The 25,336-nt window shown below is 46.6% G+C and overlaps 1 protein-coding gene across 5 annotated transcripts in view; it reads right to left on the reverse strand.

The window, feature by feature from the left end:
- Positions 1–25,336, reverse strand: part of MYH10 (myosin heavy chain 10) — a 130,211-nt gene that overhangs the window by 55,834 nt on the left and 49,041 nt on the right. For all 5 annotated transcript variants that reach the window (XM_042966028.1, XM_042966029.1, XM_042966030.1 and 2 more), the window contains 8 exons: positions 22,365–22,457; positions 11,336–11,399; positions 9,369–9,467; positions 6,781–6,924; positions 6,432–6,527; positions 4,761–4,879; positions 3,984–4,136; positions 641–814 (listed from right to left, as the gene is read on the reverse strand). In XM_042966028.1, coding sequence (XP_042821962.1) covers positions 641–814; positions 3,984–4,136; positions 4,761–4,879; positions 6,432–6,527; positions 6,781–6,924; positions 9,369–9,467; positions 11,336–11,399; positions 22,365–22,457 — 942 coding nt within the window. The remainder of the gene's footprint in view (positions 1–640; positions 815–3,983; positions 4,137–4,760; positions 4,880–6,431; positions 6,528–6,780; positions 6,925–9,368; positions 9,468–11,335; positions 11,400–22,364; positions 22,458–25,336) is intronic.

Below are 25,336 nucleotides of genomic sequence, written 5' to 3' on the forward strand. Positions count from 1 at the left end.
GAACACACGGCCGAGTCACGGACATCTGTTGGAGACCATAAGCGCACGAGTTACGCATGGTCTTGTGTATTTCTGCGGGAACACTAAACCAGAAGAAAAGGACCTCTGCTACGTGCTAGGACTGCTATTAAAAGTACATCTACCCCCAAACCCCTGGAAGAGTCAAATCAGGAAAAACCCTGCCCAAATAAGAACATCCTTGTGCTCACAAGGATGAGCTTTAGTTATGGGAACAAGGGGTCTAAATGCTGTGACTTGCTCCCGGATGACCTGGGCGGCCCTGTGTGGCCCGGGCAGGGGGTGAGGGCACGGTGGAGGGGGGTCTGCAAGCGGCAGGCTCACACACGAGAGGGCGGAGGAAGGGCCTTCCCTGGCTGCTTACTTACTTTTCAAACAGGTATTTCATCAAAGCATCTCTTTTCTACGACGTTTATGTGAGAAAATTATCTTAAAGCTAATTAGGCTGAGGGCGCCCGGGCAGCTCAGCCGGTGGAGCACGCGACTCTTGATGTCAGGGTCGCAAATTCGAGCTCCACACTGGGCGTGGAGCCTACTTAAGAAAAGACCCCTTAGGTGGGCTAGGTGCCCTCGGGGACGACGCTGTGGGAACGACCGCCGCGCTGCCGGAGCGCGCCCTTACGGGTCTCTCGATGAGGTCGATGCAGGGCTGCAGGTCAAGGCCAAAGTCGATGAAGCTCCACTCGATGCCCTCCCGCTGGTACTCTTCCTGCTCCAGCACGAACATCGTGTGGTTAAAGAGCTGCTGCAGCTTCTCGTTGGTGTAGTTGATGCAGAGCTGCTCGAAGGAGTTCAGCTGCACGGGGCGGGATGTGGGACGTGGGGAGGGAGGGGGAGAGAGAGAACGGGAATCACCGATCAGCCGCTACCGACACCCGCCACGGGAAGTTCTCAGGGACCAGCTGCAGCATGGGCTGTGTGTGAGGAGGGGCCCTGAGTGGAGGGGCCTCGGCCTCTCACCGCACCAGCCGCGGGGGACCTTCCCGGAATGCGCAGAGCAGGGAAACACTAAACTCTGTGCGCTCAGCGCGTCATCTACGTGGGAAACACCTCCGTGCCATTCTGAATGGTTACCAAACAGAAGCGAAGGGATAAGCGAGACAGGGAGAAAGAGAAAAGGCAGAAAATCAAAGAGGCGTGGGAAGGTCAGAGGCCACGGGGCCGAGTGTCCGGAAGCCTTGTGGACGGACTCCTGTTCCCGCTCTTCTCTTCAGCCATAGGCTCTGGAGCAACTTAGGTCCTCTTGGCTTCGGGGGGTGGTGGACGAGACCCTGGCCAGGCCCGATGAGGGTGCTCGGGGAGCGGGAGGCTCCAGCCGCCTGGCGGCGCGTTCCCTCCTCTTAAACAAGGGTCTGCCCTCTGCCAGTGTCAACACAGTGGTGACGGAGGGGGACCACGCTCCTCGTGGCGAGCACGGAGCGCACAGAACCGTCGAATCAACAGCCGCACAGCCGACGGGGACGCCACCTCGCGTGTTCATTAGATGTCAGGACGGGAACTGGGTCGTCTTCTCACACGTTCCAGACACCGCTGTTTCCTTCTTCGGGAACTCGCCGGTTTGTCTATCATGCTGCCGAGGGGAAGGACGGATGGATGGGTGGATAGGAAGAATTTTTAAGCACAATCACCTTAGGTGCTAGAAGTTCTCAACCTTTTTCCCCTGAGCCTCCATGCTGTTCGCGAGAAGCACGTGTCCATAAATAACTGCTCTCATTATGAAAAGTGATCTTCAATTAGGGAACGTGTACTCCGTCTCCAAGGAGATTTATAGTCTGAAAAAGCTGTTCCAATCCTCTCCCCGTGGGGGTGTTCTACTGCTTGAGAATGCGGTCACACTTGGAGGGCAGGGACGCGGTGTTCGTCCTGCTCAGCACCGTTATTTCCCAGGAATATTTGCAGACTGCCCGGTTGTGCGTATTCGCGTTTAGGTAAACGGATTTTGTTCTACCGTGGGATGAGGAGACCCTACTGCTTTATGCAGCTTGGGCAACTATGTGGGATGGCATTTTTTTTTTTTTAAAATTGAGTTCCTAACTTGTCTTCCACATTTAAACTACAACTACGTTTTCATATAATCAGTACTTAAAATGGTAATGCGTGGTGTACAATTAAAAGTGGACGAAGAGGGGAGCCTGGGGGGCTCAGTTGGGTAAGCCTCTGACTCTTCATTTCAGCTCAGGTCACGATTTCACAGTTCCTGGGTTCAAGCCCCGTGTTGGGCTCCGCACTGATGGTGTGGAGCCTGCTTGGGATTCCCTCTCTCTGCCCCTCCCCTGCTCTCTCTCTCTCTCTCTCTCAAGGTAAATAAATTAAAAAAATGGGCAAAGAGCCAAATGAGAAGTCTCACTCACGTCACCTACTTGTTCTCTGGTTAGCCACTGTCCCCTGCTTCTCGTGATCCTTCCAGAGATGTTCTGTGCACTCACATGTGTGTGTTACCTTGATTTTTTTTTTTTAACTTGATCTGTCCTGGAGTCTTTCCACAGGAGGATATAAAGCCAGCTCCTTCTTCATACTGGGTGTACAGGACCCAATATATCCAGTGTATGGATATACTGTAATTCCCTGAACCAATTTCCTAATGGTGGACATTTAGGTTTTTTCCATTCTTTCCCCAGCACAAATAACACTCGCTACCACAACCCTGCATTTTTACCTTCTCCATTTTTCTATGGTCCATATATTCATAGGTCAAGACCATACTTCTTGAAGTACAGTTTAACTTTACATAATGTTTCACTTCTTTTAATATCTTTTTCATTCCTTTTTCAGAATTTTACGATCTGTTCTTTATTTTCCATTAATTCAACTTTCAAATTAGTTTTAGAAGAAGGTTGCCTAGTCTCCCCCCACCCTTAAAATTCCCATCGGTAGGTTTTGAACGGACATGTTTGCTTGAGAAGTAACTTGGGGAAGAGCTGCTGCTTTATGAGGTGGAAATTCCCTGAGAACATGGTACGTTTTCTAGGTGGTTCTGTTTCTCACAGTAGCACTGGGAGGTTGCCTTCGGTAAACTATGCTGTTTCTTCTTAAATTTATTCTTCAGTCTCTCATCCGTTTTTGTTGCGGCTGGAATCAGGGATCTTTTCTTTCATTGTACCTTCTGATTATGTAGAAGAAGGCGACAAATTTTTTTTTTTTTAATGCGACACATGCCCAGCCACCTCTCATGATTTCTCAAGTTTTCCACAGATCAGTACATATTCAAGCAATCTCCTACAGCGACAGCGGCAGCTCAGTGGCTAAGACTGCGCCCCCCAGTGACATATCTCAGATCTGCTCAGGCCAGACTGATCGTCTGAGTTGTCCATTTTAAAGCTAAGGCAATTCCATACCCCGTGGTGGCCAGGATATCACACTGGTCCCATGAGTATTTAATTTAGTATTTGTGCCTCACCGTGGAGTCAGTCCATCAAAGGAGACATAAAGATGTAAATTTTTAGGAGACTGAAATTGTATCAATGTTTTGGCACAACCACAGCAGACTTGTGACCACAAACCAGTGACGGGATGGATGCAGAGGGCGTGGAGAAAGCCAGTCGCAGCAACAGCAAAATACGCCAAAATCTATCATCAGACCCCGTGATGCATCTTCGGGACACAGAGCACCATCTCCGTCTGTGTCTGCTAGCCCTCGCTCTCCGGTCAGCTAGGTGTAGCCATGCCGGCTTTCTAGCACTTTCTAACACTTGACAAATTCTCTCCCATACAAGATCACTGACTTACTCCCATCACGTAGGAAAACTCGCAGAGGCCGGGGGCTTCTCCTCCTCAGGTATGCTTACCTGTAGCTCCCGAGACACCTTCTGTGACTGGGCCCCCCACTTCCTCCTCACGGCACCCTAATTTGGCCACATCTGCTCATCTGCCATTATAGCCCCGGTGCCTGCAGTGCACCCGGTACAGAGCGAGCCTTCGTGTTTATTAAAAGAATAAACAGAAGAGCAGGAGAGAGAAAGACCTACCTCAAATATTTCGAATCCAGCAATATCCAGGATTCCGATGAAAGACGCGCCCTGACGCTTGGTCCTGTCCAGAGCTTTGTTGATGCGGTGGACAAGCCAGCGAAAGAGCCGCTCATAGGTAGCTTTCGCCAGTGCTTCTACTGCAAAATCTGCCTGTAATTAGACGACAACCTTTTATTCTGGAAACCGCCTACAAAGCATGACTAGCGGTTATCTGGAGTTTAATGCTCTATAATGTTCCCAGAACTCAAATAGCTTTTGCTACTTAACGTTGTCTCCATTTGACACAGCGGCAGTTAAAGGTACAGGTAAACAAACTGGAGATGATCTACTGACGAAAAGGGAGAAGATGCCTAGGAAAAATAGACTCTTTCCTGGGCCCTTGGGGCTCTGTGCAGCCCGTCTGCCCAGCCTTAAAGGAGTCTGCCACGAAACGGGTGGATCCGACGCCCACATTCTTGGTGCTGGGCCACCCACACGGGGACCCGGGAGCAGCGCGCCCTACGGCTGAGCGGGCTTCCGAAGTTATATAGCTTTGTCCTGCTGGATGATCTACCTACCTGCGGAAAACCTGAGGTGATATTTCAAATTTACTTTAGAAAAAAAAAACACTTCAAAATTTTTTCTGGAGAAAACCATACAAGAGAAAAAACAACACACAGTACCAAGAAACACCTGTTACAGAGTTTCTGTTAAGGTCTGTTACCTGCCAATAGGAAGGTCTTCTGATGATAGCTTGTCATTCAAACAAATGTGCAGTAACAATGTGAAACTCACTTGTTCTTTGGTCTGGGCTTTCTGCACGTAGTCTCGGCCGACCTTGATCCGGGGGGTGAGGATAGCCCGAGTGAACTCCATCACATTCATCCCCAGAAGATGGCAGAGTTTCTGTGCAACTAGAGCATAAAACGTTTCCTAAGTACTAGGCTTCTACCTACGAGCTAGTCACAACACGTTCGATAAGAAACCTCCAGAAATAAACTGAATAAGTCTTAAAAAAGGACAGGTTTCAGGTCTTCATCCTTTCTAATGAATACCACTCATCCTTAGGTAAGAAGGAACAGGCAGCAGTTACTTACTCTGGGTAATTCAGCGTAAGTTACGGAGTCTTAGAACCCATGGATGATGCACAGAATGAGAAAAATAGCATTTATGCTAATTTAAATCATGTTACCAGGATAACTGGTCGTGCATAATGATCCCAATAATATTTAGTAGGCAAGAAACCTAAAGGTTTTTAAAAATTTGCATGGCCAACAGCGAGCACTCAATAAACAGCTCATTCAGTTACTACTGTTCTCGGCAGCCGGGCACGTACCTCCTCACGCGCTCACTGGGGACACCGCCAAGTTCTAACAAGTGTGAAAATTATTCTCATTTTTTTAGGTTTATTTATTTTGAGAGAGTGCAAGTGGGGGAAGGGCAGAGAGAGAGAGAGAGAGAGAGAGAGAGAGAGAGAGAGAGGGAGAGAGAGAATCCCAAGCGAGCTCCACTGTGTCGGCACAGAGCCTGACGTGGGGCTTGAGCTCACAAACCTCGAGGTCATGACCTGAGCCGAAGTCAGATGGTTAACTGACTGAGCCACACAGGCACCCCTCTAATTTTTGATTAAGTGTTAAAATAAGAAAATTCTATAAGGATAAAGCACATTTTAAGTTACACCGGGAATAGAACTTACCCAAGTTCTTACTGGCAAAGACCTGAACCCCCCCTCCCCACCAATCCACACGTGTTGTCAGCAACTGGACAGTAGTCCTGTGTGGGCAGGACAGGCCGTGCCGCAGAGGGCATTTCTTCCTTCGGTCTGTGGCTCTTGCCACTGGCTCTTACCAACTGCTCTGGTTCGACCTCTAGGTCCTGGCCCCTTTTAGTTAACGTGTGTACGAATGCATGCGTGTATGTACTGGACGGGAAGTTGAAAAACACAAAGAAGCACAAAAAGCCAACGGACCACACCCCTTTGCTAAAATGATAAATGACATTTCAGAGCCTAAAAAAATATACCTGATGGTGGGGTTAGATCTTGGTTTACTTCATTTGATTGGATATTTCAAAGTAGTTCCTGGGTTCCCCATTCCCCATTAAAATGCTGACAAACACATCTTTTTGCATGATGTGTGTTTTGTCTGTCTTACTCCCTTTTCTGAGACTCTATCTACTTCAAAGGGCCAGGCTCAATCAAAAAGTTCCAGAAGTAAAATGAAACACAGCCTAGGAAAGAGAAAATCTACTGGTCACCTGGCGCGTGAGAAGTACAACTTGAGCTTTATGATGTTGTTGTGAAGAAATGCGGCCGGATGTTTAAACAGACACAACAGAGAACTTCTTTACGTTACGGAGAGTTGGCAACTTGTGCTTGGGAACATGACGACAAACCGCACGACACAACTGTGGCCGTGGCACAACAACGAACCACGTAAACAAATAAAACCATATTGGTCAGCTTACCTGTATTTTCTGGCATGGACGCTTGGTCAGTATTTCGCTCCTTTTTGAAAGAAATGTTTCCAAACTGCAGCACTGAAGATACCACTTTAAGCATTGCTTTACATGGATACAGAGAAAAATAAAATAAAATTATTGCATCAAATTGCAGCAGAGACGTATTCTCATTTATTCTATGCTAAAAATTAGCTGTAAAGAGCTCTTCAGTAACACAGGTCTCAGGAATTTGTACAATTATGGGTGATTCTCATGATTCTCTGTCATTTCCTAGTTTACGCTCTTCCCCCTGCCCCGCTGGCTGTGCTAAAGTCTTATTTAAGCGAGTAGCAGAATTGGGGGAAAACCCACGTACAGAGAATTTCCTCGTGAGAGAAGCCCATTATGTGCATTGCTTCCATGGTCTCCTGAAAGTTATCTTTGTCTTGCTGTCCCGGAATGGGAATGTAGCCATTGGAGAGAAATCTGTAGTTATTAAATCCTTCAAGGAGCAGGTCAGCTAGGAGAAAACATAACGGATACGGTTTAATAAATAACCATCAACAGACGAAGCACCCCCACCTTCACGCTGGGCTGGGCCGATCACGGGAGACGTGGCCCACACCCTCCACTTCTTCCTGTCACACTTTTTCTTCATAGGCTCATTTCAAAAGCATACAGTTTTCCATCCTATCAAGGAGGGAAAACGAGGGTGGAAACGGCAAACATTCCAACTGCAGTTTCTGGGACAGTGGCTTATAGGATATTTGAAATCAGTAGCCCGGGGCACTTGGGTGGCTCAGTTGGTTGAGCGCCCGACTTCAGATCAGGTCACGATGTCGCGATTTGTGAGTTCGAGCCCCACATGAGGCTCTGTGTTGTCAGCGTGGAGCCTGCTTTGGACCCTTTGTCTCCCTCTCTCTGCCCCTCCTGCTCTCTCAAAAATAAACATTAAAAAAAAAAAAAGAAAAGAAATCGGTAGCCGGGAAATGATGCACATTTTCCAGATAACTAGGCCTTACTGTTTTCACATTTAAATAGCGTAGCCATCTTTTGAGGGAAAGTTTTTAAGCCCTATAATCTGTAATTTTATCTTAGCGAAGTAGTTTACAGCAGATGTTACGGGGTCAATAGGAAGATGACACGAACGTAAAGATCCAGATGTAGAAGGTACAGAATGTGGAATAGGTAGGTCCTGAGCCAGGCCAGTGCCCCGAAACCCTCTGAGCCCGTTTGTCTGGTGGTAAATCTGCTTCTCAGAGTGATGTGCAACCCATATTTATGACAGAGTATCAAAGCAGCCGCCCCCATCGACTACCTGTACTTTAGGGGCCCTGAGTTAGAACTTAACGCATCCTTTTGCCAAAGGTGTGGAGACCAGAAGGAGGTTTCTCAGGAGGGGTCAGAATAGATACAGCTGTTTATCTTCACACTCGATGTTATGTGCTCTCCTGCCAGGAGTTTCTGCCGAGAGTTTCTGTCCTGTCACTGAATTCTCACCTACCTCACATTTAACCTCTACTGGGTACCACTTGCTCTCTTTTCCTCTCTCCTTCTCTTAACACTTTGATCTTACTTTTTTGGTTCATTGCAACTGAAGTTACTGCCGGTCTGAAAGCCCGAGAGTTCTCTTCTTCGGCATTACGGACCGTATCGTCTCGGATGTTTAATTTCTCAGTGCAATTACTCTCTTTATTTGTTGCTGATGTTTTTTTCCCCTTACGGGTCCTTTCTCTCACTTCTGGGCTCAACGCTTCCACAGATGTCTGCGTGAGCAAAAGCCTACAGCCCAGGTGACAAAGGGGATACGACGCAGGTGTCTGCTCTCGCACAGGAGGAGCGCCGAATTTTCAGTGCCGATTTCAGAGGAGACCAGGAAGCCGGACGTCCTTCCTTCTCCCTCAGATACCTCTGACTCGGAACTTTACCCCAGCCAGTCCTATGCTTCCAGCCCTTAGGATTCACGACAAAATAAATGCATAAAAGTCCACCATAAGCTCCATCTAGTACGAGTGGAAGCATAAACGTATATGTTGGTTATAAACCCGGGAATAAGAATATTTACTCGATTTTATCAATTTATTCTTTTTTACTTTTTATATTCATAAATGTTGAAACCGAACTTGTATAAAAATGCGTATCTTCTAATTTAAAACTTCTTCGTTTTTTATGTTATTTTCTTTATAAAGCTTATTTCATTCATCTCGAGAGAGAGAGAGTGTGCGCACAAGAGCCAGGGAGGAGCACAGAAAGAAAGAAACAGAGAGAGAGACGGACAAAGAATCCCAAGCAGACTCGGTGCTGTCGCCGAGAGCCAGACACAGGGCTTGCCACCGTGTACTGCAAGATCACGACCTGAGCTGAAATCAGGAGCTGGGATGCTCCACCAGCTGAGCCCCCCAGGCACCCCTAATTTAAAAGTGTTTTAAAGAAAAGAAACAAACGTACAGAAGATGACGTAACACCATCTATAGAACCGCCACTTAAAAAGTATTTACCCGTGGCACGGAAGTTCTATTTCATTTTCATTTTGGTGTGTACGAAACTACGGTCGACCCCAGACATCGCAGGGAGGAGCCACACGGGTCCACTTACACACAGGTTTTTTTTTTGGGGGGACAGTTCAGTTCTATAAATGTATTCTCTCTTCCTTGTGATTTTCTTAGTGTGTCTTCCTATAGTTTACTTTGTTGTAAGAACGCAGTATATGGTGTATACAACCTACAAAGTACGTGTAACAAACTGGTTATCGGTGAGGCTCCCAGGCAGCAGCCAACGATCAGTCGTTCAGTTCTGGGGACTCACAAGTTGGGGGGTGGGTTAGGCCTCCAACCCCCATTTTGTTCAAGGGTCAACTGTACTGTTTCCCCAAAATGTTCTCTTTCAAAAAAAACACAACAAAAAACATAATACTGAAAAGACAGTCAAATAAATACAAAATAGTAGGAAACTTTGTGAACTTACACTTCAGGTGTTCTCCTGCTCCGGATAACAACTGGTAAAAGATATGAAAAGTACGCTCATCTTTTGCTTGACGGACAGCACGAGATTTTTCCAGAAGGTCTGAGCGAAGATGGTTAAGGATCGAATTGAAAAGGTGGCCCTCTCTCCGTGACTGTACGAATTTAATCTGTAAAACGTTTTCTTTCTCTGATATATACTAACCCTCCTGCGATGAACCGTTCTGAATGATTAAAACCTATAAGTGAAAAGGGAAAGAAAATATATGCACTCACGTTCCTCACTAATCTTCGGGAATCATGGACAGAGAGGGTGTTCATGTCAACCCCCCCCCCCACCCCTCATCTGGGTTATAGTCAAAGAACACAGCACTAAACAAGGAACTCTAAGAAGCTATAGAAAATGAGCTCAAGCCTTTGAAGGCTGAAAAAGCCTTCTGGGAGTTTATCACAACTTTATGAACAAAGAAGCCAAGGCACAAAGGAAATTGCTCAAAATAACATAGCTCATGAGTGCAGGGACAGAATTCAGGGCTCAGGTGGACCTCAGGACGTGTGCTTGGCCACCGTGGTCCCCAAGAGCTTGGCACACACAGCCTCGTACAAGTGGCTCCGGTCCCTCTACATCCACTTTCCAAATACCCCGAGATGGCCCTGACCAGACTGACCACCGGCCCCCTATGCTGGTTGTCCAGAGCCGGCCACAACCCCTCTGCCCGGGCTTCCCACACGCCAGCGGCTCGCCCCCAACCTGCTTCTGCACTTCAGACCACAGCACACCCGCCTGTGCGTTTGGGGTGCATCTCTGGGACCCGTGTGGGGTCTCCGGTCGACAGTCACCCTGGGCTGTCACACAATCTCCGTTTCTCTGCTCTGGAAGATGACCACCTCTTCTGAAGTCAGCTCTCCCTTCACTTCACCAAAGTGAATCCGTTCTGTAAATTAGATTATCCCAAACACATCGTCCACGTTTGGTGGAAAATACGTTTACAGGAAAGCTGCCATGGCAGGACCAAGGTGAAGAAACTCGAGATTTATTCCCCGGTCATTTCCAAGTGTTTCTTGTACTTTCTGGCTCTGAGTGTATCTGGAGATGTAAAATACAATTCTGAATTATCCCTTACCCGAGGGATCGAAAGGTTGTACTTCTATCACAGGGTCCCTGATACTTGTCAGAGGTAGCAGAGAACTGTCACCTGTATCCTTCCTAATTGGGACACTATCATTTGGAATCCTTTCCATTTTATTACCTCCGTTTTAATTTTTTTAAACGTTTATTTATTTTTGAGAGACAGAACCCGACGCGGGGCTCGAACTCCCGAACCAGGAGATCATGACCTGAGCTGAGGTCAGATACTTAACCGACTGAGCCACCCAGGTGCCCCTTACCTCTTTAATCGAAGTAATTCTACACAGACTTCTCTTTTCTTAAGGCCCTTCTACGCAGATGACAACTTCTAGGACTACTCTTTGTATTTGACATTTGTTTCTCCTCTACTTATATTCTGCGTAACGCCAACTGAAACTACTGGAACTGTGCCCTTGCAGAAGGCTTGTTTGGGGCGGGGGGGTATATGCCCATCCCACTAATACCGTGAGCAGACGGTAAACAAGGGCTAACCCAACATGGACTCAGGAGTTCAATAGGAGGTGCTCACCTCAAGGCTCTCCTACCGCGCCAACGTTTCCTGGGTTCAAGTGCAGGTGATTCTCCCCTCAGTGGGACTCTCCTCTACCCCGGCTGTGTGAACACGGTACGGACTGGCATGAAAAACCACCACCACCACCACCGCCACCACCACACTCTGGCATTAACATTCAGTAGCTGGAAGTGTCTGACCACGTCGTGCTCCCTCTGGGCTTCAGTCTGATCACCTGGGGAGTGGGAGTGATGCCACACGGGGCTGCCCTGGGCCGGAGGAAGATCAACCGCCTCTCCGGTTTGGATTATGCAGTTATGGAAAAGGATACATGTTTCAATGTTGGCCCCAACGATGTAGCCGGTTACATCAAAGTTGATGCGGATGAACTTGCCCTGAAAGTAAATCAGGAGAAAACTGAAAGTAAGTAAGGACACAGAGGGTGTGAACACCGTAGGAAAGTAACAAGCCAGTGCCTCCCGGTAAGTATCCATCAGTTGGTTGCAAACATGGGTCTTAATTACTGCCCCGAATAGAAAGACAAGGAAAAAGCCTGGATAAGTTCCCAAAAAAGCAGCAATCAGATAGGCTACCTTCCTGGACTGTGACATAGTAAAAATGAGACCCTAATCATTTAAAAATTTCCTTTTTTTTTTAACGTTTATTTATTTTTGAGACAGAGAGAGACACAGCATGAACAGGGGAGGGGCAGAGAGAGAGGGAGACACAGAATCCGAAACAGGCTCCAGGCTCTGAGCGGTCAGCACAGAGCCCGATGCGGGGCTCGAACTCACGGACCGTGAGATCATGACCTGAGCCGAAGTCGGACGCTTAACCGACCGAGCCACCCAGGCGCCCCGAGACCCTAATCATTTAGAACTTTTAAGAAGCTCTTCCACATAATCTGAGATAAAAGACATTTGACAGCATTAAAGGAACACTGCATTCGGCCCTAATAGAATTACTTCTTGAAAAAATGATGGATTGGTCTGGTGTAACAGTTTTGCAAATCCCTAAGGAATACTTGGTCTCCCCACGACACACAGAACTGTTTTACGGAAATGGAAAACGGATTGTTTTGTAACTCATTTCATAAAGTTCCTGTAATATGGAATACCCCAAACGGTAAAGCTGTCATAAAAACAAGAAAGCAAAAATAAAAGCAAGTATCTCCCCTATAAATACAGATATAAAGGCCAAATTAAACCCTTTGCAAAACAAAGAAACTTAACAATGACAATGATGTAAACACTATACACTCGCTCATCACCCAAATAAATGGTCAAGGGACTGGAGGGCTTTCCTTGGGGGGAAATGGACAAGCTGATTCCAAGATTTACAGGGAAACGGAAAGGACAAAAAAAATCACAACCATGTTGAGAAAGAGGACCAGAGCTCAGGGACTCACATTACTAGAATTCAGAAAGCTGTGTTTATTAGGATAGATTGGTATTGGTGGGAGGCTAGAGATACAGATCAAGGGATCAGAAGAGAGTCCACAAATAGACCACATGGGAACGGTCAACTCACCTTCAACAAAAGGCGCCGAGATAATTTAATAGAGAAAGCCAATCCATTCAACAAACAGTGCTTGAGAAATGTGTAAAATGAAACCAAAAGAACCTAGACACTTCATACCACGTAAAAAAGTTAACACAAAAGAGATCACAAACCTAAAAGGATGGACTAAAACTGTAAAGCTTCCAAAACAAAAATAAGAGACCATCATTTATGACCTTAGCAGAAAAAGATGTCCTAGAAAGAATGCAAAGAGCATGAACCTTTAGGGCTTATCAATTAAAAACAGATAAACTGGGTTTCATCAGAATCTAAAACTTCTTCAAAAGTCACTGTAAAGAAAATGAAGAGTGATACCACACACTGGCAGAGAATATTTACAAAACACCTACCTGATAAAAGACTTGTTCACACGATAACTAAAAAGCTCTTACAACTCAGTTAACAAGACAAATAGCCCAAGGGAAACACTGGGGAAAATATTTATACAGTTATTTCGTCAAAGAAGATACGTAAATGGTCAGTAGTCTATGAGAAGATGCTCAACGTTGTCGGTTATTCGAGAAAAGCAAAATAAAATGAGCACAAAGAGATACCAGCACACACCCACTAAAATGGATGACATTTTGAAGCAAGACCAGCAAGGAGACAGAACCAGAACGCTCCTATCACCCTGGCAAGAATACAAAATGGTACAGCCACTTTGGAAAAGTCTGCCAGTTTCGTATAAAGTGAAACCTAAGTCACCGTATGTGCCAGCGATCCCAATCCCAGTGACCCGGGAGAAATGTAAGACTTGCGCATGAATGTCCAAAGCCACTTGACTCTCAACAGCCCTCAAATGGAAACAACCCAAATGCCCACCAAGTGGAGAATGGTCAAGGACATCGTGGTCCATTCACACAGTGGAATATTACTGGGTGATAAAAAGAAACAAACCAGTGAAATACCCAACAACGTGGACGGACGTTGTACAAAAGAAGCAAGACATAACACACTACATACTGTAGGAGCCCATTCACCGGACATTCTGAAGAAAACAGACCATGGAAACAAAAGAGATCAGTGGTTCCCAGGGCCGGGCTACACAGACTACACAAAGGCAAACGGAAGCTTTCCCAAGGGAAGGAAATACTCTCTCTGGGCTACGGTGTTGGGCTCCCTACAATACACATTTGTCTAACCCTGTCCAACTGTACACCTAAAAAGGCTGAATTTTATTTGATGCAAAACTCAGCTTAATTTTTATAAATCACCAAGGAAGATATCTTAGGATCCTGTAGATAATTTTAAAATTTAAAATTTAAAAAACATAATTAGTCCCTTCTATTTACTACAAATAGATTACACGTTGGCCCACACCCTTCTGCTGGGTGTCCAGTCCACCCACCCATGCTCCTACCCACCAGGACCCTTCTCACCTTTCCCATGTTAGGCCTACATTTATCACATAAATATTTGCTCTATGTACAAAAAACGAGTACTTAAGTATTGGGATGCTACCGCAGAAAAATTTGAACTATATTATGTGCAAATTATACCTCAGTAATATTGACTTTTGCAATTGAAAACAAGAGGATAATTCACTAAAATCATACTTCATTTTTAAATGTCTATTTCTTTATTTCGAGAGAAAGAACAAGAGAGCAGGGGACGGGCAAACAGAGGAAGAGAGAGAATCCCAAGCAGGCTCCGAGCTGTCAGCATAGAGCTCAACGCAGGGCTCGATCCCAAGAACTGCAAGACCATGACCTGAGCCAAGATCAAGAGTTGGATGCTTAACTGCTGAGCCACCCAAGTGTCCCCATTATTTTTTTTTGTTCAATATCATGCGTATTCACAGAGAACTCACCCAATTTTCCAATTAAAAAAATTGCAAACCAAGTGAGGAAAACAAGGTGAAAAAGAGAATGCACGTGGGGAAATCTAATGCTATTTCCTGCTGGAGGACCAACAAATGATGGGGGAGGCAAGTAAATTCTACCTCGAGCCCCTGCGCCCTCCTCCTGGGTCTTCCACTCCCACCACCATGGAAGTATCCTGCCTCACGTTATCTGAAAGCCCTGTTCTGCCTGGGAATGCACGGTTGGTTCAGTAACACCAGGGGTGCCATGTCACCCACCACAACGGACATTCCACGAAGGGTCTGCTTCAGATGCTACTAATGCCCAGAGTGTTCAGGAGGGAGGGGAGAAGCACGATTCCTGTAGGATGCAAAGGCCTTTTGTGACCAAGAGCAGGGCCATGTAGAAAATGCCTCTGACTACACGAGAAACCGTTCCAACACAGGCTAAACCACAAGTTTGACAGTTATGACTGGGCGTATGTGGGCAACAGAACAGAACACGTGAAAACAGGTTTCTAGGAAATCAAGATGGCGTCTGTCACTGGCACCCACAACGCCCACTGGCCTAAAAGCTGATGTTAAATCACCGAACTTCGTGAGGTTAACAACACTTTCCGTTCCATCTAAAACCGCAACGCAGGGGCACCCAGGTGGCTCAGCCGGTTAAGCGTCCAACTTTGGCTCAGGTCATGATCTCACCGTTGGTGAGTTCAAAGCTCTGCGTCGGGCCCTGTGCTGCCACCTCAGAGCCTGGACCGGCTTCCGATTCTATGTCTCCCTCTCTCTCTCTCTGCCCCTCCCCTGCTGGCATTCTGTCTCTCTCTCTCTCTCTCTCTCTCAAAAATAAACATTTAAAATAAATAAATAAATAAATAAATAAATAAATAAATAAATAAATAAATAAAACCACAATGCAAATCCATCTTTTAGGGCTTGCTAGAGAACACTTAGCATTTTCCTGCTACTCAGAGTCACAAAACAAAAATGACAAGTTGCTCACTTGGGTGGTGGGTTCTGTTATGGGTGGGGGGAGTGGGGACAGGAAGTTTTGCGTAGATTTTTTTTTTTAACAGGAGAAAACTTGTCTTCTTTTGAGACAGGCTCTTGTAAGGTTACACGAGTACTACTTTTATACAAATGACCATTTTGCACACATCGTACGACCATGGCACTGAGAGATGCTGACCTAATGGCCCCGAGTAGAAGCAGAATCATGAGGCTGTGCTCTTTCGACACCTGAGGGACACGGTGGCAGGGCCCCTCCAAAGGACAGAGAGGGGCTATGGGGACACAGAGAACAGCGTCACGCGATTAGGACAGAGAAAGCTTCGCAGGAGTACCACTGGAGCCGAGTAATCTTACAGTTTCTAAGTATGTTAGTTTGCTTGAAGCCACAGGGTAATTAAAGGGTGGCTCCGTGCTGGTTTATCTGCAAGCTCTCTGGAGTAAAACTACCACGAACAACACTGGTCCTTGACACACCACAACTGGATCCTGACCTCCTGGCTACAAGGGAAACGGTTCCATTGTTTTCCAGAGACACGGCATTCTGGGCTAGCAGCTATTCAAAGTGGCACCTGCAGGCCCCTTTATGCTCCCCTGACGACAGGTTCCCTTAGTGCCTGATCTAGAGTAACGAGCGAGATTTAATCCAGAGGCCAGATGGCGGTGTCCACGGCTTCAACTACGGTGACCCCCGAACTATACCAGAAGCTCGTTAATTAACAAGATGGGTCTTCACGTGAACTAAGGGGTCTTGTTGCGTAGTATGTAACGGATACAAAGATTCCAGGGGTAACGTGGACTGACTGGAAATAGACACCCCCGGTCTGGTGTGAACAAGGTGCTAAGACTCCAGAAAGGCCCGGAAGCTGCCGTGTCTGTCGAGAAGGCTGCCTTGGGCTCGATGCCAGATTGGTTTCCCGCTGCAAACTGTCCTCTGTCGCTGACATGGTCACATCCGCCCCCGGGGAATCTTTAGGGAAGGGCTGGGAGTACTAAAGAGACAGCAGTGAGTGCATTCAATTTACTTACAAACTGTTTTTAGTGTCTGCTTGCTTAGAAGCACACGTGGGGGTGCAGAACCCTGGCTGGCTTTCACGGTCATCTGGTAACCCAGCGGTAGGCAGGGCACCGGGGCCTTTACCGGGCTCTCGCTACTGAGGCTCATTATCTACCAAAAAGGCACATGAAACTGGGGACTGCCAAAATGGCTTAATTCCGTTTGGGGGAGAAAAAAAGATTTTTGCACAAATACAGAGGGCTTCCTGCTAGATGCAAGATGTATCTGTGGATACAAGGCAGAAAGTGAAGTCCCCGTTTTAAAAGTTCCGTTACGAGAGACTCATCTCACACAAACCGCCTCCATCTGGAATGCATCTGACTTCTCCACAAACAGACCGGGGCTAACCGTGAACGATTATTTTCCTAAGGGTAATGCTCTCCTCAAAGAATCCCCTTTAATACGGACCATGTGCTCGCAACTTGGAAAGAAAAAGATCATCTTCAGGAAATGATTCGTCTCTATCAGATCAAAGAGATGGAAACAAATGGACTCTAAAAGCTGATGGGAGTTTGTAGTTTCAAGCATTTTCACCGCAAATAACGACTCGGCGCAATTCCCCTGTCCACCCGCCGTTTCCGCGACTTGTCGCTCCTCCGGCGGGACGCGGGGCGCCGCCCCCGCCTGTCCTGGCCACACAGCCGTCCCTTCATGGATCTCAGACGGCCCACGCACCCAGCCTCGGGGCCCGCGTGTTCCCAGAGGGCCCGGCGCACGTGGTCACCAGTGCCCGGAGGTTGAAGGCCCGGATGCAGCGGAGCCTGAGGAGGCCAGGGGCTCGGATACGCCCCCGGGGCCTGGAAGAGCGGGCGGCACCTAGCAGGCCGCCGCAGCCTAACCGAGCCCATTCCGTAACTACGAGACGCCCACTACGTACGCGCACGTGCGAGGCGCCGTGCCAGGAACGAAGGATCGCGAGAACAGGCTGACGTCCTTCCGCGAGACTCCGCGCGCTTCCGCGAGACTCCGCGTGCTCCCGCACGACACACAGCGGCCGCCCACAGATGCCGAGGAGCGCGGTGAGGCAGGTGGCGAGGACGCTGTGTGGCAGCGATGGCCGAACAACCCGATCAGGTGCTCGGGAGACACACCGATGGGCAACCGTGGACAGACCGGGAGTACGTTCTGGAAGAGCGACCCACAGGGCTCACTCCAGTCGGGACACCGGCCACGAGGCAAGGCGGAGTCCGGGAGGATTTTCGTCGTTGCGTTTCACGCCCCCGCAGCCGGGAGGTTTGATGGCACCGTAGAGTGACAGAAGACGGAAGGAGCACATTCTGAATAGAAAAGGTTCCATTTGGAACACGTTAAAGGTGCGAAAACCACGAAGACCGCCAAACGGCAAGAACGAGGCGGCACCACAGGGCCTGGCAAAGGGCAGGAGCTCAGTAATGAGCCGAAGTGCACAAGATGGAAATTCCGGAACATGTGATTAAAAGACGGGCCTACACGGGGCCACCCGCTGACCCCGCGAGAAGCAAAGCATTGGTGGCGGCAGCGCCCACAGAAACCTTCACAGGGAGGCTTCGACTTAGCTGAGCTCCCGACAGCCCGTGCGGCCACTCACTCCGCTATTTTTTTATGGAACCACTAAAATCAACTACTTTTGTAGCTTGGTGCGGTTAACGCCTTTGGACAGTTTAGTAGCTGGCTATGCTATTTCTCTGAAAAATCCTATAAATATCAATATGAAGTTGACTTCCTAAGAATTACAGCCCAAAGTCAACTATTTTATTTTTATTTTTTAAATGTTTACTGAAATAGCGCATGAGTGGGGAGGTGCAGAAAGAGGGAGACAGAGGATCCGAAGCGCACCCTGTGCCGTCAGCAGAGCCCAAAGTGGGGCTCCAACCGACAAATCGGGAGATCATGACCTGAGCCGAAATCAGACACTCAACCAAGTCAACAATTTAAAGACATTTTTGTTTCTCAGCTGAACTAGCTATGTGTAGGAACACTGCCTTAATGAAAAATATTTTAAAAGATAAGCTTTAAAAAAAATTTTTTTTAAGTTTATTTATTTTTGACACAGAGAATCTGAAGCAGGCTCTGCACCCGCAGCACAGGGCCCCGTACAGGGCTCGAACTCACAAACCATGAGATCATGACCTGAAACCGAGAACTGGATACTTACCTGAGCCACCCAGGCGCCCCAGGAGATTAACTTTTAATAGAATAGGCAGAATAAGACCTTTGGGAGGTGGAACTCTAGCTCAAACAGGGTTTATTGAGGATTTAGACTGGGTGGGTATTCTTGCTGGAAGGATCTTGCTAGAAAACAACCTAAGAAGTTCTTCCTGCCAGTAGGATGTAAAACAAGTTCCTACCAGAATTATTTACATGCACTTTCGGAACAGGATGCATAAATAATAAGCTTTAAGGAGACTTGTGTATAGTAATTACTTTGCAAATAAATTTTGACAAGCAATTACTTTGATTCAGACTCTAATTAAAAAAACATTTTTAAGGTATATTTATTTCTGAGAGAGAGACAGAGGACAAGCAGGGGAGGGGCAGAGAGAGAGTGGGAGATACAGAATCCAAAACCAGGGTCCAGGCTCCAAGCTGTCACAGAGCTTGATTCAGGGCTCGAACTCATGAACCGTGAGATCATGACCTGAGCCGAAGTTGGATGCTTAACCGACTGAGCCACCCAAGCGCCCTGATTCAGACTCTAATTTCAAGAAACAAGCTGGAGCAGGATTTTTCAACCTCGACATAATGGACATTTGGGGCTGGATAATTCTTTGTCGTGGGGTCCATCCTGTACACTGTTGGATGTTTAGCAGCATCCCTGGCCTCTACCCATCACCGAAACCAAACAACCAAAAATGCCTCCAGGCACTACCAAATGTCCCCTGAGGGTCTCCAATTGAGAACCACTAATCCAGAGTATTGCAAATTACAGATTATAACCTGCCTTTGTCAATACGGAAATCTCTCTGATGATGTATGTGCGGCAGCCAACCTCTGAGATGGCCTCAGTAACCCCCAACCTCCAGTACCGCTGTCATTGCGCAGTCCCCTCCCACGCTGTATCAGGGTTGGTCTCTGTGGCCAGCAAACTACATCAGAGCGTTGGCCCATGACTTCTAAGATGGGAAAGAACACTGTGTGGCTTCTGTCTTGCTCTCTTGGATCATCTGCTCTTGGGGACCACCAGCTGCCATGTCATGAGCACACATCCCTATAGAGAGGTCTTTGAGGTGAGGAATGCCTTGGAGGAACTAAGGCCTCTTGCCAAAAGCTACCCGGGTAAGTCTGGAAGAAGAGCCTCCGGCCTCATCAAGCTTCACGTGACCGCAGCCCTCAACAACAGCACCTTCGTGGCACCTTCACGAGAGATGCCGAGTCAGAACCACCCATCACATGGAAGCGGAGATGATCCAGGTTTCAAGTCACCAGGGTTAGGGTAAGTTGTTACACAGCAACAGGTAACTAATACGGAATCATATTTCCACATGTCCCAAACGTACAAACGCTGGCAGGCACATGGGTCCTTACTGCTTAGTAACGCACTCACTATAGTCTTTACCAAAGGACCGGATGGCAGCAATTTATCTTTTTTTTTTTTTAGGTTTTTATGGATTTGAGAGAGAGAGAGTGCGAGACAAAGCAGGGAAGGGGCGGGGGGGGGGGGGGGGGGGAAGGGAGAGAGAGAATCCCGAGCAGGCTCCATGCCATCAGTGCAGAGCCCGACATGGTGCTTGAACTCATGAACCACAAGATCATGGCCTGAGCCGAGATCACGTCAGATGCTCAACCAAGTGAGTCACCCTGGTGCCCCAATAATTTCTTTTCCAGGCAAAGATGAGACAAACAGGCACAAAACAGTTTCTCCTGAATTTAAAGTGTGGCTTGGGGCAGGGGAAATCAGAAAAGACTGGTAACTTGATTTATGTAGTAAAATAAAGCATTTTCCACTAAGAAATCCTTGTAAATCTGCATGGAGATCCACATACCAAAGCTGGTAGCTCACTGTGTCTTCTATCCCGTGATACAGCCGCTAAACGCAGGGCTTTCAGGAGGAAGAATTGAAGATTTAAATGTGGCTCAGGCTCAGTGCTGATGGCCCAGGGGATGATAAAACCCTATAAGTGAACCTCAGCTTCCCCAGATCTTTTACAAACCCCAAAGTCACAGCTATGCTTTTTCCTGACACAGGCGTATTTGTTACTCCACTCTGTCCGTAAAAAGCTAAAATAATGACCTAATGAACTTGGATGAAGCGATTATCTTACTAGGAATAAACAATACTCCAAACAAATAGGTTCCTGTTTCCTCCATAATGTGGAAAGCCTCTCGCACTCGAACTACCTCTTTGGGTGCCATGGGCTGAGTCGTGTCCCATCTCAAATTCTTTAAAAAAAAAATTTTTTTTTAATGTTTATTTATTTTTGAGAGAGACAGAGGATGAACGGGGGAGGGGCAGAGAGAAAGGGAAAGACAGAATTTGAAGCAGGTTCCAGGCTCTGAGCTGTAAGTACAGAGCCCGACATGGGGTTCAAACCCAAGAACTGCGAGATCGTGACCTGAGCCAAAGTTGGATGCTTAACTGAATGAGCCACCCAGGTGCCCCCCACTGCCTCAGAACAGGACTATATTTGGAGAGAGGGTTTTTACAAAGATAATTAAGTTAAAATGAGGTCACTGGGGCCCTAGTCCCACACGACTGGTGTCCTCACAAGAAAAGAACAGGACACAGATGCACACAGAAGACGGACCACGTGGACACCGGGAGATAGCCATCTATAAGCCACAGAGAGGGACCCCAGAAGAAACCAACCTTGCCACACCTTAACCCTGGACCTCCAGCCTCTCAAAGAAAATCAAGGCAGTCCTACCAACTCATACAGAGGGTTAGCTAGCTACCTTCGGGCTCAATGGGTCCTCTGTGATTCCATATCTGGCTGCTTCCACTAATCACACAACCCAGGCCATCAGAAAATCAACATGAATGCCAGGACTTCACATTATACTCAGAGTAGAACAGTATGTCACCGTGATACTAGATTCCCCCAGATTATCCATGAAGGAGTCATTAGTAAAGTCTCTTTTGATGTGGCCTTGAATTGTACAAATACTTCTAGGATGGGAGGAGGGAGGAAAAACATAGAATTAACTCTAATGATTTAAGTAGAAATAACTGTAATTGAAGACCCTCTCCAATCTGTGGAAAATGGTTAACTGAATCTTGAGGACTATAATTCAAGGCAAGGAGTTTACAGCAGGCACGCCCATTTTGCTGGATATGATTTTAGAGAAGATTTGGCACTGACACGTCAATAGGGCGTAGCTGGACAGGGGACATACCGCTTAGGAGAACAGCCTCATGCAAACGGTCACAGCTGGTCAAACGGAGGAAGAGGGGAGAGCTTTCCAGGAATTAAGAAAGCCCTATTTTCATAGAGGAGTATTTTTATAGAGAAGTAATTTTGAGAGAGAAGTAATCGTATTGTCGCATTCTTCTGACATCCATATCCCCGGAGAAACAACAAGTATGAAAAGGACAGCTGACTACACTGAATGCCAACTTGGTTTGTGGAGCGTTTACGTTCCCGGTACTGTGCTAAGTACTCCACATGCATCCTCATGTAAGCTCTGTGCCCGCTCGGCAGCACGTATTGTAGACCATCCCCAAAGACGAAGAAGTTCCGAGAGGCTACCTGATCATCTACCCGTACAATACATAATTACATATGCAAATACAGGATTACAGTTACTTTCACGTTTTTTCCTTTTTAAAATGCAAAACTACTAGAAGATTGCAAATTACATGTGACTAATCACATTTCTACAGGACTGTATCATTCTGTACCACATCCTTTATTAGCCTCTCCCTAAAATCTAGGAAGACAAGTACTCTGTTGGATCACAGTAGACATTTCACTAAAAATCTGAGAAATTATAAGTTTCGGGTGCTTTTATACTTACAAAACGAGATGAGTTATCATTTTTCACGGTCTTCGCGTTTCCGAATGATTCCAGGATTGGATTCGCTTGTAAGAGCTGCCGTTCGAGTTCCCCCTAAAAGACATTACACGTATGCACGCACACACACACACAAATAAAAGCAGATTAGGTTAATCTAACATCTTGACTCCAATCCTGGGGTGGGGGTGGAGTGGACAAAACAATAAACTTCCTCTCTTCCTCAGTGTTTTCATTCTGTTTGCCATCTTGTAACCTTTGTGGCTTTATTCTCAGTCATATTAGGCTCTGCTAAAGGGAAAAACAGCATGTATAAAGTGATCGGAAGGGGAAGAAAAAGTCACATTAAACAGCAGATCAATTTGAGGGCAGGGCATGTAAATTAGGCAGAGAATTTTGAAAAGAAAACAAACTGGTTTTCATGAAATGAAATTCAGCTTGACACTTCAATTAAGGACATATTAATACTTACACTTCTGTTTATTTTTATACTGCCTTGCTCCAATGACTGAAGGCAGACAATTCTAATAACCACTATCCTAGTGGTAGATGTGCCATTTTTCCAAGGGTTGCACATGATACCCTAATGATGCCGACAGGATGATGTCCTCACTGACACTTTCAGGGAGGATGGAGATGGGGATGCTGCTGACTTTTGCTCAAATTTAACAACGCTTACTATAGAGTATGTGATAGAATATAGGCTTTATGCAGTGTCTTTACTTATGTGCAAATTCGGCTAGGAAATAGGTTCCACAAACAAAAGATGTAAGTATATTAATATGTGCTTTAATCATGACACACAGTAAGAAGCTGCATGAGAAAGCAAGATGCTATTTCTGGCCACGGAAAGCACTACAAAGTGGTGGTGTGTTCCTGGAACGTAATTTTAGAGTGTATCATAGGAACTTCGATACATCTGCTTTTTCCAAACACAAAGCTTACCCCTGTATTTTAAAATACCACAGTCAGTATTCTAGACCTAAAGACGGGATGTCAAACCACTAGCAAATGTGATTCTCTGAGCAGAGGGAGAAAAGGATCCTCCTGCAAGGATCTTAACTACCGGCCAGTTGCTATGTGAGCGTTGCATGATGAGATCCAAAAAGAACAAATATAACACCATACATGGAGTTGGCGTTTAACTCTGGAATTGGACTCCTTCGCTCCGTTACGAGGGTGGGAAAGTACTCCGGAGGCACAGGACCCAGTGAGATACGCTCCCCCCACAGGTCTGCCCTCCAGCACTGATCTGAACTGCCCAGATCTTCACAGGTGTTGAGTGCAGTCTGCAGTGGTGTTCAACTGAAACCAGGCAGGAACCAGTCCCGTTAAGACCTGCGGGATGAACTTCCTTTCCTGGCATTTGATAATATGCTCCCTGTAGCGTTAGTCTCCCAGGTTATGGACTTCACATTTCTGCTGTAAAGCTTCCTAAACATCATAGTCTTCCCAGGGTTCTTAAACGTGGTATCCCGGCAACCATTTTTAACAACTGAGAGGCATCATTAAGGGGCATCGTTCTGTAATCTAACAAGTGCCCTTCCCCTGGTCAGCAGTCGCCCACATCACTGTGCCCACGGCTGGCATCTTGCAAAGCCCTGGGTGTACGAGCTCTGCAAAAATCAGGCTCTAGAATGCTTCTTGCCTCACTCAGCCTGTGATCAGAATGTAGAAACCGTCAGAAAAACACTGAATTTTCCTAAGTGGGGCACTACCTTTGCACTGAAGATCTATTGCTACTTAGATCTAGGAACTAGACAGAATATAGATTCCTTAGAATTACACACTATCATCCCGCCAAATCCTAATAAAAATAATTTCAGTGACATTTCACCTTTCAAATGTTTTCCTAACTTGGAGGTAAAGTATTGCATATCCCATTTTAATACTCCCTAGATGTGGCTACAAGGAGTCTCTTCTCTGTGTGTGAGTGCATGTGGGTGTGCTCATGTGTGTGATTTACGGATTCCATCCTTTCTCCTGCTGGCTTTTAATAAACTGGCTGTATCCCCTGAACCTAGCTCAGTGTCAGGTCAAAAGGATGCTCCGGGAGTGTTTGCTGAATGATTGTGGCAGCAGAGGTCCTGAAATATTCTAGCAGCATTCGGGAGGGGATGGTGCGGAGCCAAAGTTGGCAGGAAGAATCGGGTGAAGGGTCCGCACTGTCTCCATAGAACCTGCCGACTGGGCCGCTTCTGTGTCTCTGCTGTTGGGGTCACTATGTTATTAGCAGAGTTGTGGTATTACTTTTCTCCTAATGGGCTGGTGACATCAATGGGACCAAGCAAAGCTCTCAGTAACTCCTCAAGGAATCACAAAAAGCTTGGAACACAAAACTGTCATCGTAAGCACACAAAAATGGTCTTAAATTAAGAAATTACCGCTGAATTTGATCATTTCTGTGCTGTGCAATTTCACATTTTGATTAAATGGCGCTAACCTCTCTCAACCAAATTATGAAGCCGGTTATAAACCATCAGGGGACAGTGACTAAGTGCTAACCCTTCCACCAGAATTGGAGGAGCAGTGGCCCTGGTTTCGATTATTCTATATGATAACGAGAAAGGTCTTTGGGAATGTAGGGGAAACTAATCAGAATTAGCTACTGAAATTGTTTTTACAGTTTTAAGTATTTAGAATTAATTCTATGATGCTTTAAAGGTCTACCAATCATGATGAAAACTATACCCTTCCGTTTATTATATGGTATATTAATATCTACCTATGATATGATAGAGAAGGAGTTTGAAGTTGGTAAAAAAAAAAAAAAAGAGAGAGCCCTTTGAAAACTCTAGTTGAGCCAGCAAGGCTGGGGTTGTGCTGGGCTTTGCGGGCATGACTGGGTACAGATGTAGGTGTCCCAGGGCCCACAAGAGGGCTGAATGTGGGTGGCAACAGCTCGACGTCACGCTGAGAACCAGACTTCGTCTCAACTGGCAGGCTCGACTTTCTGCACTTGGGCCTGCTGTCAC

Source organism: Panthera tigris, chromosome E1 (assembly GCF_018350195.1).
Source record: "Panthera tigris isolate Pti1 chromosome E1, P.tigris_Pti1_mat1.1, whole genome shotgun sequence".
NCBI classification, from domain to species: domain Eukaryota; kingdom Metazoa; phylum Chordata; class Mammalia; order Carnivora; family Felidae; genus Panthera; species Panthera tigris.